The 14,996-nt window shown below is 41.7% G+C and overlaps 1 protein-coding gene across 2 annotated transcripts in view; it reads left to right on the forward strand.

Annotated features, from left to right (window-relative positions):
- The first annotated feature begins 308 nt into the window (after positions 1-308).
- VPS54 (VPS54 subunit of GARP complex) overlaps positions 309-14,996 on the forward strand; it is a 52,309-nt gene continuing 37,621 nt past the window's right edge. Inside the window, exons 1-5 of one of the 2 annotated variants that reach the window (XM_051615789.1) lie at positions 309-386; positions 849-961; positions 10,667-10,828; positions 12,118-12,359; positions 13,815-13,893. In XM_051615789.1, coding sequence (XP_051471749.1) covers positions 10,693-10,828; positions 12,118-12,359; positions 13,815-13,893 — 457 coding nt within the window. In that variant the 5' untranslated portion in view covers positions 309-386; positions 849-961; positions 10,667-10,692. Of the gene's footprint in view, positions 387-848; positions 962-10,666; positions 10,829-12,117; positions 12,360-12,863; positions 12,930-13,814; positions 13,894-14,996 lie in introns of those variants that run through there. The other variant, XM_051615791.1, reaches the window with a different exon arrangement.

The raw sequence follows: 14,996 nt of genomic DNA on the forward strand, positions 1-14,996 counted from the left end.
CGGTGGGCGCTCACGGGGTCTCTCGCACGCTGGGACCCCCTCACAGGGCAGCGCCCCGGCCCCCCGGCAGGGCGGAGGGTCACCGCGGACCGCCCATCCCCAGGGCGGAACGCCGTCCGCCCCGCACCCCGCGCCAACCCCCGCACCGCCTCCCGCAGGGGCGGAACCGCAACCCCCGAGGCGGCCGCGCAGGGGCAGCCCCTTCCGCCGGCCGCGGCTCCTCCCCCGGGCGGCGGGGAGAGGCGGAGCCTCGGCCCCTCCCGCCGCCGCCGCCGCCGCCCGGGCCGCTTCCTGCGCCGCGCCGCCCTGCCCTGCCCTGCGCCGGGGCGAGCGACGTGTCCCGCCGGGGCGCCGCGCTAGGCCGCGCCGCCCGCCCGGCGCCGCAGGTAGGCAGCGCCGAGATCCCCGGCCGGCCTTCCCCCCCCCCGCCCCGCCCCGGCTAGGCCGGCGGGGCAGGTGCCTCCTTGCGTCGCCGGGGGAATCTCTCCCGGAGAGCGGCCGGGAAAGTTGGCTTCCCCCGGGTGCCCTTTGTGTCTGCGCGGGCGGGCCCTGCCAGGGGCGAGGGCCGGGGGGCGGCCTGGGGCCGTGTGGGGAGAGGAGGGCGTGAGGGAAGGGGCGCCGGCTTCCCAGGCGCGGAGGGTGCCTCTCGCTTCTCCCCGTTTCGTGCACGTTTACGTTTCGTATTTCCATGGTAACCCCGCCCCCTCCCCAGCAGTGGGAAGCGGGCGGTGTCTGCGTTCGGTTCCCGGCCCCGGCGGGGAGGCGAGTGCGTGGCAGGGCCGGCGCCGATCCGGGCTCCCCGGGGCCGGCCCGCCGCCGCCCTCTCTCATCGGGGCTCCCTCCCGCAGGTCACCCGCGCGCCGTCCCCGCATTCCCAGGCCGGGCGGTTTTTCCGGAGGATGCGCCGCGGAGAGGTAGGAGGACGGCCTCCCGGAGATCCTCCCGGCGTCTTCCCGCTGAGGTACGGGCGGCTCTGCGCCTGGCCCCGCCGCGCTCGGCGCTGCTGTGGGTGGGGAAGGAACACTCGGGGCGAGGATTTGGGATTTTTCCCTGTAGCGCGGGCCCATGACACCCGCCTTTAGGGCAGCCCGGGTCGAGTGGGATGCGGAGCGCTGAAGGATTTATTGGGCCCAGAGACCACGTAGGTTTGCGACGGTGCCGGGGTTTACAGGCGAGCCTAAAAGCGTGTGCGTAGACAAGCCTAGTTTCTTGCCTTTCCTTATTGGAATTCTTGAAACATAGTATGTCCTGTTGGGAGAAGCACCCGTATGTGTCTGTAAAATATCGCCCTCCTACACTCAACAAAAAATTAACTTTCTCTTTGCTGGTCCAGTTTTGATCTTAGTATTTTATTGATTCTCCTTTCCCTCTGTGATTTTCATGTATTTTCTAAGTACTTCAGATTTACGGTACAGACCATCAAGTGATTCCAAACAGGTATCTATTTTAAAGTACCTCAAAATGTTGATTTGACTACGGATTTGCATGTGTGTTTTTGAGAGTTCTAAAGCGCAGGTGGTGTATTGACTTTACTGTCTTATCTGTACCCTATCTGATGGAGTCCTGGGCAAGAAGTTCTGTGGACTTCTGCACAGCTGTGGCCCTGTGCAATCACAGCTGCTTTTCGACGCTGTGAAAAAATGCTCTTGCTAAAGAAAACCTGGCTGCAGTGTGTTAACTGGTAGTGGCTGCAGTAATGGATACTTTGAGAGCCAGTGTGACTCCTTCCCAAACTAAAGGATAGACGAAAGCTGTAGTTCCCTTGAAATCCTCTGGGCACAGGATGGTGCTTCTCTTGGGTAGGAAAACAGTGTCTAAAATGAACTAATTGGCGGGAGATCTACTGCTGTCCAAGCAAAAGCTGTTGTGCGTTGTGTGTGGGCAGCCTCACTAGTGAGGTCTCAAGGCATGTGGAGAAGCAGCTCTACCTCTTCCATCCCATTTGCCAGTAATAGGATTCGTCCTGGGTGTCTCTGTCTTCAGTGTTGTCTTTCTCTGTAGTAGGAATCTGGCACATGTGTGGAGGAATTTTACTTTCCTGCTGACAGCACAAAGTTCATGGGATGAGAAGGGGACACACATCTCAAAGGTTTAGCAGGAATATTGTTTGCCTGAGAAGAATCAGGAGCCACTAGAGAGAGAAGAGGAAGCTGACCTCAGACTTGCTCCTTGGCAGTTTGAGTGGGAAGAAGTTGGGAAATGGAATTTTGGGTATTGTTTCTTCTTTTTAGGCAGCAACTCTGTGTAGAAGCCACTTCTGCTTTCCTTCTTCAGACTTTTGGGGAAATGAGGAGTTGCAAGTTTCTCAAGAAGATTGTAGGGGCCATGAACATCTTACCCTTCTAGTTCGGAGACTCAGTTTCACTTTGGTTTCTGGTTGTTGGGTTGTTTGGGTTCTTTTGTGAGGGTTTTGGGGGTTTTTGTGTGTTTTTTCCCTCCCATTTAATTTTATTTATTTATTTTTATGTTTTATGAATATAGCATAAAGAGAGAAAGGGTGATCCATGAATGGATGTTATGCATATGTATTTCTGGGACCTCATATCATCAAGTCCAAAGAAATATTTACCAGCACATCTTAAGATTTGGCTTCCCCATATTTCTTACTTTTTTGCACCCATCTTACCTAGGTTTTAGAAGATGATCTGAGTATTCTTTTCAAAACGGAAGGAATCCTTAATACATTTTCTTCATACTGAAAAAAACCACAGCTGTTCCATTAACAGATCAGCTGTTGCAAAATACTTACCCTAGCTTTTTTTTCTATTGAAAGATATTTAAACTATTAATCTGCTTCTTAAAAAAAAAAAGCCACTTTGGCTGTGGATGTGTTTAAATCGGTTATCAGAGTTGGAGCAGCATATCTGATGCTTTGTGATACGGCAGACAGTTCCCATCAGTTTTACGGTTACTGTAAGCAGTGGTCTAAGACCTTCCTTTAATTTTTTGGCATTCTAAAGGTAACATAACCACCCTGTTTTTTATATATATAGAAATACTTATTTTTCTTGGAAGTGGAAGATATTTGAGGGATGAGAAGGAAGTGATGTAAGTAGAGGTGATGGATTTCATCTCATCTGCTGGACAGGCATTAACACCACAAGACCTATCTACAAACATGGGTGGCACTGTTTGTTGCTCACCAGTGTGAAGTTTGAATGGTCTTGTTTGCTGAGTACTTGCACTGCAGAGTGACTTACTGCCTCCTGCTAGTGAGCTGGCTTGCTGTGTCAAGACTTCTCAGTAAGACTTGCTGTAAGGTGTCTTGTGCCTGCTTTTGGATATTCCCTGGTCTGAGCTTTTTGCATAATGTAAAAACTATTAAATATTTTTATTTGGCTCTTTCATAGCTAGTTGCAGTTGTTCAGAGCTTTGGTAAGGCTTTGGAAAGACATGATTCTCATTAAAAATCACATTTTTAGAAAATTTGTTTCAGATTAACAAATTGAGCCTAACTGTGCTGAAGGTAGCAAGTCAGGAGCCCTGCCCAGGGAAACTTGCTCTTGATGCAGATTGCCATGAGCTTCTGTCAAACACCTTTCGTAAAGTCAGGACTTTTGTGTCAGATTTTTTGCTCTGGCTAGTGCAGTTCTTCTGCCTTTCCCCAGAATGTCGCTGCTCTGTGGTCTCTGCCTTTGACAGACCTCTAGCTGGAGTGCTGGTCGTGGCTCCTTGATCTTTGTTCAGCTGCATGTACCTCTGTGGAGCTATATGAGATGCTCATATTTCACCATTTTCCAAGGGGATAATTCACGCTGTAATGCTGATGCCTGGAAAAAAAAAAAAAAAAAAAAGTACAAAAAGATTTCACTCTCATCCTGTGTGATAGTGTGGGCAGCTAATTACAAGGCCTTTTCTGACGTATTTTTACTTCTTTAATGGTTTCTGAATGATCTGACCAGCCCTGGCATGGAAGAACTTGACGCATAATGAACTAAATAGCTGTAAGAAGGTCTGTTCCTCCAACACAAAAGGAGCCTTCCAATTTCAGCATTGGGAAGTCATGTTTCTGGATGAGAGGAAGTGCATTTGGTACATTGGGTATATCACAGGTGTTTAATTGTTTTATTCAGTATCTGAATAAAAGTGAAATACTTCTTTTAAGATACTTTGTCTGTAGGGTGATAAATTGCTTTCCAGTTTTTGCCAAAATGTTTACACTTGTGTATTATTCTATATAACCTGTGCATACATGCATTGAAATAACAATTATTCAGTGATGGGGCTTTTGGGGGTAATTTTTTTCAGAGGATATAATTATTGTGCTTAAAGAAGTGAAGCTCAGCTACAGCTTGGGTTTTAATCTACTGCTCAGGTGACGTCAGCTTGGTTGGGCAAAAGAAACTGGCATGAAATATAGTTGTATGAAAGTCAGATGATGTTTTACCCTGGCCTTGTAGTTCACCCACAGTGCTTTGCAGCAGGGATGCAGCTTTGCTGTTCTTTCCTTTTAGTTAGATTAGTTTTTTTCTTGCCTGTATCCCCATTTAAGGAGAGCATTTTGAGATGGCATTATGAAAGATGATTTAAGGGAAGGGTGGTGACATTACTCTTTAAGCTGCTAAGTGCTTTTTCTTTTCCACAGTCCCCATTATGCAGTTTGCTGAGAAATTAGCAGTCTGGCTCAGCTCAGCACAGTCCAACGAATTACAGAATACGCATGCAGGGCTGATGAGAAATGCAGATAACTCATACATGGCTTCCTTGTCAAGTTGCTTTCATCCCAGCAAGGCTAATCTGGATGGTCATCACTTATTCTGACTTTGCGGAGAATGTACACCCTTGGTGTGGGAACATGAGGTTTGGGATACTATTAAAAGATGTGTGAAAGACACTAAAATACAAGTGTCTTTATGAATACAAATATATGTATATTTAGGCTTGCTCCTCTGCAGGTTGTGTAAGATTTGATATTGGAGTGTGCACCAAAAGTAGGTGGCTTGCTGTGGGCACGAGTCACAGCTCTTCTCAAACTTCAGCCTCATCATCCCCCTGACAATCATCTGCTTCCTACTCTAAAACCCACCTACTCTAAATAGGTGTTCAGAAAGAGCTTGGGTTAGCAGAACAGCTTCCGCAGCCTTAACCTCATTCTCTGAAACTCCTTAAATGTTTCTGCTGAAAGCTAACCTTCTTGGCTCCCATGCTGAAAGAGGGTTGTCTGTCTTCAGACACTGGGACAGGCATGGAAATTTCAGCCTGAGGAATTAACTGGTTGAAAGAAATTTAAAGCTTGTGTTGGTCCAGGCTGGTTCACATTGTCTCACAAAGGTGGTGTGTACTTTGCTCATACCATGGTTTCCTTGTTACAGGGATAAATCCTGTTGATTTAGCAAAAAGAGCTGTGTAATAACAGAGTGGGAAACCTAAACTCTTGAGGACAGAGTAAATATATTAGACCAATAAGAGGCACATTGTTGGCTGTTGAAGTCCTGGAAGAAATCCCATGGGTGTTTGCTCTTCTAGTTATGTCTCAGTATCCTTTTCCTTAGCAAGTATCTCCAGTATTTATTAGTTCTTCTAGAAATGGTGAAATATTTTGCTTTAGCTAGACTTGTGGGTGGCTTCTGATAGCGTTCTATTCCAAAGGGTCATGGACAACCAGAACAATGCTCTAACATGTTTCTGTTTCACTCTGTTGGTGCTAGACAAAGCCATGCAAAGCAGGAGAGACTTTAGCATGCTGTTTGTGTTCATGGAGGAACTTCTGCCTGCCTTACTTTTGGGATGCCAAGTGAACCTCTTGAAAAGTACCTAGTGGTGTCCAAGTATGGCTTCTCATGGACAATGAGGAATACTTAAAAGTAGAAATTGCTCAGTGTTGTGTGGTCAGGTGGAAACCCTGGGTGCCTAATGTCTCTTGTCAGATATTGGTATTTTTGAACCCAAAATTGAGGTTGGAGAGCAGATTCTATGAATTGTTTGGAGGGTAGGAATTTATAGCCTCCATGGGTTGTGCCTTGTAGTACCAGCTCACTTACCAAAACTGCCAATTTAAGTTGAAGGTATTACTAGTATTTTGTGGATGTATTTTCATTTGGGAGGGAGAGTGTAGAGAGAGAAAGGAGAAATACAGATTTCTTCAGTGCATAAATTGATACTTCAGGCACCTTGCAGGCATTGTAGTGGCTTAGTAAATTCTAATTTGTATTGTTAATACAAATTATAACTTTACAAACCAAAGTGTGTGCACATGGAAATTCCCAATAAAAATTGTTAACTCATGTAAAGCTGTTACCTTAAATACAAAATAGGTTGATAATGCTAATGGAGAACTGTCAAAAAAAAAAAAAGAAAATATGAAGTTAATATCCATGAATAGGCCACATTTAGTACCCTCTCTAATGTCAGGTTTATATAGAGGTGATACTCGATGTTTTGGCAGGAAAGACTTCCCATCTGGAAAACAAAGTGTGCCAATAATGTTCAGAATACAGAAAGGGAGTTTCTCAAGAACTTTGTGCAGGTCTTAATACGTAGAAAAACAAGCACATGCTCAAGGGTTATAACCATCCTGTGCAATTACTTCTGAGTAATACATTTGTTTTGCTGCTTTTCTAACTACTGAAACCTCAGGTGTGAAACTCAAGAGTGAGAGAGTAGTCATCACAGAAGTAACATCTTACAATTCATGTGGTCGATACATTGCAAACTGCATAGATCTTCTACTTTGCTGACTATGCGGTGTCCAAGAATGTGGTTAATGCATTTGTCATCACAGTCACACTGTGTCTTGTACAACTGTCATATCACAGTTGCTAAGCGTGTTATTGAACAAGGTTGTTTTTTTTAAAGAGGAAGCGGTAAGATTGCTGGATATTAAATACTTCATGTGTTCAGATTAAGAATACCAGAAATTCAAGTAATCAAACCAATTTTCATTGTTTCAATGGTTGAATTTAAAATTTATTTATTACTTTCAATGCTTAACTTCATAGAATCATAGAATGGTTTGAGTTGGAAGGGACCTTAAAGATCATTTAGTTCCAACTCCTCTGCATGAGAAGGGGCACCTCCCACTAGACCACGTTGTTCAGAGCCCTGTCTAACCTGGCCTTGAACGCTTCCAGGGATATTAACTCATTACAGTGATAGTGTAATTCCATGTCATTTTTAATGACGTCATTTTTTAAGCTAAGGAAATTAATACAGTGTGTACAAAATAGATTAAATATATTGAAGACATGTTGTAAATAGAATGATAATCCCGTGAGGATTTCCAGTGTTATTCTTGTAACTAAAGTTCTTGTTATTGTATTAGTTCAGTGCACATTGCCAGACAAAATTTGAGTAAGTTACGGTGATTACTGGAGAGAACAGAGTTAATCTAACCCAGTTTTAATTGTGTGTAATTTAAATATTGATGTCATTAAGTTACACAGTTGCATATTCTTAGTGCTGCACATATGCTCTTCTAAGTAGGAGGCTCAGGGGACTCACCATTTCATAATTCATTCTGCACAGCTTGTGCAGTTAAATGCATTTGACTGCATTTCATTTGCTTTTAAACTTGAATGAGTTAAAATACTCTGCAGCAGTTTTGTTTGATGTTAACACTGAGTTTCATCTTTCTCTGCATTTTTAAATAACCAAATCTATATATTGTTGCATATTTTAAAATTCTGATTCAGAAGGCATGTCATAGATTCATTGTCTATAAAATATTTAGTAGTGTAGCATGAGGAGTGGCTGTTCTGTTGGTGAACAAATGAAGCTGTTGACTGCAAGGTTAGTGTACGCAGAAGGGCTCAGGTGCAGGGCAGGATTTTTGTCTTCATATAGACTTGCCACATATTCCTTTGTAATTTGAATTTAATTCAGGTAATTCTGTCCAGTTGTCTTTTTCTCTCTGAAGCTGTACTTGGCTAGTTTAAGGATTGCAGTTTGAGGAATGCCTGGTTTTGGGCAGTGCAGATGGGTTTATTCCTGTGCAAACGTGGCTGTTCATTGAGGTTAATTATCCATAAGGTCCTGACTTATGAGACTACTAAAATAGCTGTTAACTATGAATAATTTAGTACAGCATCATATTGCGTGCCACTTAAGAAGGCCTCTGCTTTTGAGTCCTTATATCTTGTTGAAATCCACTCAGTATGAAGGTTACTGCTTGCTTTGCTATTTTATCGTATATTTTCAGTTTTAAGATTTGTCAGTGTGCAAGGGCAATATGAATATTTTATGGTAATAAGTAATAAAAAGTACCTGTGCAAGAGTAGGTATAATTTGTTTCTGAAAAGTTGTGGTATTGAACCAGTCTTCTATGTTAAATTATCTTCTAAATTTATTTGAAATCCTACCCTAGCATAATGCATTTAGCAATTTCTCCACTGAGATTAATGTAGTTGAGAAAATTCACATCTTAGAAGATATGTTTAGGCAATACCTCGTTATGGGGAAAGGAAAGAGGCTTAATGAAAGACTTGATAGCAAGAGTACAAGATTTCAGTGCTTTCTACAAATTGTCTTAGTTGCTCATACATCTGGCTAGAGCAGACTGTGTGTCACATTACAGTGGCTTTTTCAGGAGAAAAACTGCAAATACTGAACTTTGAAGGAGTTCCAAGTGCAGAGAAATGTACTGTATGCCTTTAGGAGACTTGGTAATTATTACTTAGCACTGGATGGTTGGGTTTTTTTAAAGAATGTTAAAATGATCAAGTTCTGTCTTTATCATAAATTAGATTTTTCACAAAAACACTTCAAAACATCAGGAAAGAACTTCCTAAAGAAAGAAGTTCCTTTGGAAATGTCAAGGGAAAAACATAAGAATATAAACATGTAACAGAAATAGTAGTGAAAAAGTTTTCTTTGGAGCCTTTTGGGAAGAGAGACTAAAGCTTTAGGGTATTCTGGGAAGGTTTTCTCCCCGTTCTGACTACTTGCAATTTTCCATTAGAGCTCCCATTCTCTATCTCAACTAGTAAGGTTTTCTACTATAAGAAAGAAGGGAATCCCCTACCGAGAAAACGAAGGCGACAGGTTTTCAGTCCTTCTGCAGCATTTTTAGATTTTGGTGGTCTACTTTCACTCCTTTTAAAAGGCTGTTCTAAAAATGACAGTGGAAGCATGTTTTTCTCCTTGTCTTATTCACGTGCCTCTCTCCCTTTCTATCCAACAACTCAACATCTGGAATGGTACCCAGTGGACAAGAGTTTTGCCCAATGACAGAGTTTTGGCCATAATAAGTGTGTGTTTTAGTCACTGTGGGCCCTATGCTCTGTTATAGCTGTACAGATCTTGACTCATCGTTAGAGTTGTTTTGTAGGACATGTCCAACCTTGTTTAGAAAGTAGAACTTGTTTTTCCTTTTCTAAATGAGACTTGCAGTAGTATATATGGTGCTGTTAGAAGCTGATGTGGTGATGTACAGTCATCCCTTGGTGCCTGCTTCAGAGGTTGAATATAAAATAGGCCTTTTATCTTTTTGTGCTCCCTCACAGGGTAGTAAGTAATTTAGGTGTCCCTTAAGGGTTGGTAGCTAAATGCTAAGATCTTGCTAGATGTGTTTATTTCTCCTTAAAGGCTAGGATGTGGATCAGTCCTTTGAAAGGGCACTCTTTGAGCTGTGCATTATGGGGATGTTTTAATAAACTCTCAAACCTCTAATAGTTCTGCAGTTCACTATGGACTCAACTGAGTCTTTGAAAATGCAGTTTTGTTTACAGATGGAGAGAACTCATTATGTTGTTAAGCCTTGATGTAAAATTTTTTAGGCTCGTTATTTTGAAATTGGGAACTTAAAATTAATCTGAAAATTAGTGGGACTTCCCTTACTCCAGAGCTTTTTGATCTGTGTTTTAAATGTTTTCTCCCTGAAAATAGGTTTTAAGATAAAATAAGCTATAGTTTACTAGGCATCCATCAAAAGTTGAATTGTCAATTTTCCTGAGTCAAGTGATAGAATATGTCTGTGTTCTCTGTACAGCATGTGCTCATGCTTTTCCGGTATACTCTTATTCTTCAGATTCTGATTTGTCTGAAATCTGATTATTTCAATAACTATAAATCATTATTGATATACTGTATCTGTGGATAGCTGTTGCTGGGCTTTTCTGAATCACAAATGTAGGTTGCAGACCTCCTTTGGAAAAAAAAAAAATGCACCTCCTGTTTCTAGGGTCCTAACATTAAAGCACCACAACAAACTGAGGGCACAGAACACCTGCACCTGTTACCGTTGGCACTGCAGCATGTAAAAGCACTGTGGTTATACCTCCCTGAGCACAGTGTGCCTTTGCAGATGCTCCCTCCTGCAGTTCCTGAGGATAGTAGATAAGAGGAAGTAGGATGTGAAAAGCTCTACATTTGTCTGCCCAAGCTTCTGATTATCCATGAGGAAGTTCTACTGTGAATTCATGCTCTAAGACTGCAGTGGTTACAGCAACAGAAAGGAAGATGTACCTGAAACATTTTATTTTTTTAAAATATTATTTTATTGGTGATGTGTGCAAGCTATCCTCCTAAGCCTAGAGGTGTGGGAGGAAACAGACTATGAAGTTACATTCTGCCCTTTATTTTTGTGTTTAAAATAAACTATCCCTGTTGTTGAAAAATGTCAAAGTGTTGCAATTAAAAAAATACTACTTAGATGATGGAGTGTCATTGTTTTGATACAATCTGTAACCAAACTGTATTAAAGCCTTGATATTTAATTTTTCCTATTTAGCTTTTATCAAGTGGTGATTTTATGCAATGGCATCAAGCCACAGTTCTTCACCAGTGCCTCAGTCAAACAGCAGTGATGCTTTCTTTAAAAAGGAAATGGATGCCACGAAACGCTTTCGACCCATTCAGTCCCTGCCTGATGTATGTCCCAAGGAACCCACAGGTAATGTCAGTGTCAAAGAGAGTGAAAATGCAGTTAAATTAGCTAATACTTTTCCAGTTGTTAAAATTTTCTCATTGATTTGGTGTAGTATAGTAAGATGTCGTCTTATTTCAAAGTATGCTGTAATTCGGCTTTAAACCACCCCATGTCCCTTTGGAGCAATGGGAGAGCCTTCTTGTTTGCAGCTTGGTTTTGTACTGTGTGCAGTTTTGGGCACCACAGTATAAGAAGGACATCGAGAGGATTCAGAGAAGGGCAATTAGGCTGATTAGGGGTCTGGAGAACAGGTCTTATGAGTAGAGGCTTAGAGAGCTGGGGCTGTTCAGCCTGGAGAAGAGGAAGCTGAGGGGAGACCTCATTGCTTTCTACAACTATCTGAAAGGAAGTGGTAGTGAAGTGGGTATTGGCCTCTTCTCCCTAGTGACTAGAGACAGAACAAGAGGAGATGGGGTCAGATTGCACCAGGGGAGGTTCAGATTGGATAGTTGGAAAAATTTCTTCACAGAAAGAGTGGTGAGGCATTGGAACAGGCTGCCCAGGGAGGTGGTGGCAGCACCATCCCTGGAGGTGTTCAGAAAACAGGTAGATGTGGTGTTTCAGGAGATGGTTTAGTGGTTACAGGGGTGTAGGGCTTTTCCAACCTTGATGATTCTGTGACTCTGTTATATCCACATCATAGGTGGGATCTTGGTCATGATTCCACATTATAGCTATGATCCATGCTATGTACAAGAAGGGGTATATTCTATCAGAGTCTGTAACAGACGTGTCCAGTATGCTTGATTACTTCTATGAAATACCCAAGTCTTCTTGAAGTAGGAAGCAAGAGACCAAGATCAGTCTGTAGCATAAATCTCTAGTGCTATTGTAAAACCAGGTTTTAGTCACAGTTATAGCTGCTGTGGTATACTAAGGCTGAGTTTGTAAAAAGGAGTAGGTGGGGTAGATTCTTAAGAATTAATAAATACAATCCTACTGAATTTCAACTGTTTGGATTGTTAACAAATATTATTGTGGTTGAGGTTTTTTTTCTCTTCAGAGAAGCTAATGTTGTTGAGCTAAATGTATTTAATGAGTGTGAAGACACCACTGTATTCAAAACTTGTGTTGGTTAATCTCATCAAAGAAATGCAAGTAAGTGTTGCAGAAGGAGAATATCATGTGTATTTTGCATAGATAATTCTGATCCACTATGTTGTTGTGAAATCATGATTTAAGAACCACATCTCAGCAAAAATACCACTATCAGTTTCTTACCTTACCAAACTGTCTTGTCTTTTGTGCTGCAGGTGATCCCAGTAATTTATGTGACAGCCCATCTCTAGTTGTGGATCAGCACAGATGGACTATTTATCATTCCAAAGTCAATCTCCCAGCAGCACTGAATGATCCTAGGTTAGCAAAAAGGGAATCTGATTTCTTTACAAAAACATGGGGAGTGGACTTTGTGGACACTGAAGTCACGCCTTCATTCTACCTCCCACAGATCACCAAGGAACATTTTGCATCATACCAACAGGAAATCACTCCGGTAAGGAACGCAAAATTAGTTGCACATAGTACTAGGGATCAGGAAGAGATGTGACATCCTTTTTCTATTTAGAGATTGTCCCTGCTAGGAGTCCATCATACAGTTAGCTGATTATTAATTTGCTCTTCATTGCTTGTTCACTCTTCATTAAACATTTCTTGTTTTATAATCAGTATTCGTAGTGTGGAAAATGCTGTCTCAATTCTCTAGGCCATTTTTTTATTTATTTGTATTTCTGAATACTGACCTGTGCACCAGTGCTTACAGTTCGTATTTGTTCTTTCTGATTTTTAATCCATTTTCTGTAAGGATTGTTTAATGATTGGGCTCTACAGTGCAACTTAACATTTTCAGAGCTTTGGATCAAATATAAAACATGACCATGTGCTGCAAGGAATGGAGGTATTTTTTTTAAGAGTCTCCAATTTAAACATTTATACTTGGAAGTTTTTAAACTATAAATAGGCCTATTACCTTGATGATTTCTTTTGTAACAGGAAAGTTTAAGCTACATCTAAGGACACCAGGACCAGTAGGAGACTTCTACAAACTCTTTATATACAGGTGTCAGTAAGTATGTAGTATTTTATTTTATTTGTTTAACTGGAAGGGACATGTAGAAGTCTCCCACTGTTTTCTGCTTCCTTGGTTTGTAACTTTTTTTTTTTTTGCTGCTGCAGAAGTGACTGCAGGAAGTGTTACTTCTGTTAATCATAGGTAAAGTATGTGCAAATGAATTGTTTGTAACTGAACTATTACCATTAGTTCACACATTCAACATTTAAAACATTTAAGAGCTCATCCATTAAAATTAGCGTGTAATGCAGTGACTGCTAAAAGAAAGAAGATTTTGGGAAGAGGGAACTGACTTGTGTGGCTTCTAGCAGAGATGTAGCTAACATCAGTGTTTTTTAAAAATATAATTTGCTGCTGTTGTCTCTGGTCTTGTTTACACCTGTAGATAAAATTCAAAGCTCTGCATGATGAAACAAGATACGTGGTTTCAGCGACATAGTGATTAGTAAGATGTGGAAGCAATTTCTGCTTTGATTTAATTTAGCAATGAAAAAGCATTTGTTGGGTGTTAGTATGATTTCTGGATTACACAGCAAATAAATGTTTGGTTGTGTAATTACAATTGATCTGTGGTTATATCTCATTATGTAGAGAAGTTATTACATCTCTTCAACAACTTTCGTCTTTGTTTTCTCTTGCAATATAAAGATACAGAAAAAAACAACATATCAACTACAGGTTGAAATTTTTGGTACCTTTAACCTGGCCAAACATCATCTGAGGTTTTAAGAGGAAAAAAATAGTATTGTGAACTTCTCAGAATTATTTGGTGTAATGCAGTTATGTTTCACTGAGAATACTCTGAATGTTCTGTCTCAAAGGAAATAATTTATTTTTCTTAAGCCTCGGAATAATTTTTTAATATATTTTCTCTTGCAGAGAGAGAAGGTTCATGAGAGATGCAAGGACATTTGTACTTCTAAAGATAGCCTTGATGGGACACTATTACACACCCACGGTACAGTCAAAGCCTTCCTTTAGTCACTGAAAATCAATTCCTTTTTGTATTCATACGTTATAGTATCCAGTCATGAGTGTTTTAACATACAGATCATCTCCTTTACTTGCTCAAGGGCTTCATGTGCAATAATACCTGCTGCTGATTTCTTTGTAACAATAATTGAAAACCCAGACTCAGGTGACTAGAAGTATCCATGACCATGGCTGATTTTTTTATAGGTCAAAATGTTTGTGATACCTGCTCTTAAACTTTTCCTAGGTATGTTTGTGTTCGTGGCAGGTCATTATGGCCCTGGTAGTGTTTACTTCTGTTTAAGATCTATTGAAATTGTTGCATCAAATTTCTAGCAACTATTGACTTTGCAGTGAAGAATGGCAGCGCTTGGGCCATTCCTGTCACTCTGCCGCGAGGATGAGAATGACTGAGGTGGAAAGTGACACCTCAGGATGGTCTAGTCTGAACCACCTGCTTAATTTATGCATGGACGGAGATTACACAGTCTCTCTCGGAGGTCTGTTTCAGTGTTTGACCACCCTCACAGTAGAAGTGTTTCCTTATGTTCAGATGGAATTTTTCACGTATCAGTTTCTACCCGTTACCTCTTGTCCTGTCACTGGCCACTACTGAGAAGAGCCTGCTCTGTCGTCTTTATACCTTTTCATCAGATATTTAAAAACATTGATAAGATTCCCCCTGATCTTTTTCAGGCTAAACAAAAGTGCTCATGTCTTTTCATCATCTTTGTGATCTCTTACTGGACTTGGTCAGGTATATCTAGGTCTGTCTTATACTGGGGAGCTCAGAACAGGACACACTGCTCCAGATATCTCACCAGTGCAGACGGGAGGAGGACAATCACCTTCCCTCAACCTGCTGGCAGTGCTCTGCCTAATGCAACCCCAGATGCTTTGCCACAGGAGTGCGCTGCTGGCTTATGGTCAGTTTGTGATCTGCTGAGACCCCAGATCCTTGTCTGCAGGGGTGCTTTCCAAGCCTTTAGACCCCCTAGTGTGCACTGATGCTTGGGATTATTTCTCTCCAGATGCAGGACTTTGCCTTTTTCCTGTGTTGAACTTCATGAAGTTCCACTCCGTCCAGTT

Source organism: Apus apus, chromosome 3 (genome assembly GCF_020740795.1).
Source record: "Apus apus isolate bApuApu2 chromosome 3, bApuApu2.pri.cur, whole genome shotgun sequence".
In the NCBI taxonomy this organism is placed as follows: Eukaryota; Metazoa; Chordata; class Aves; order Apodiformes; family Apodidae; genus Apus; species Apus apus.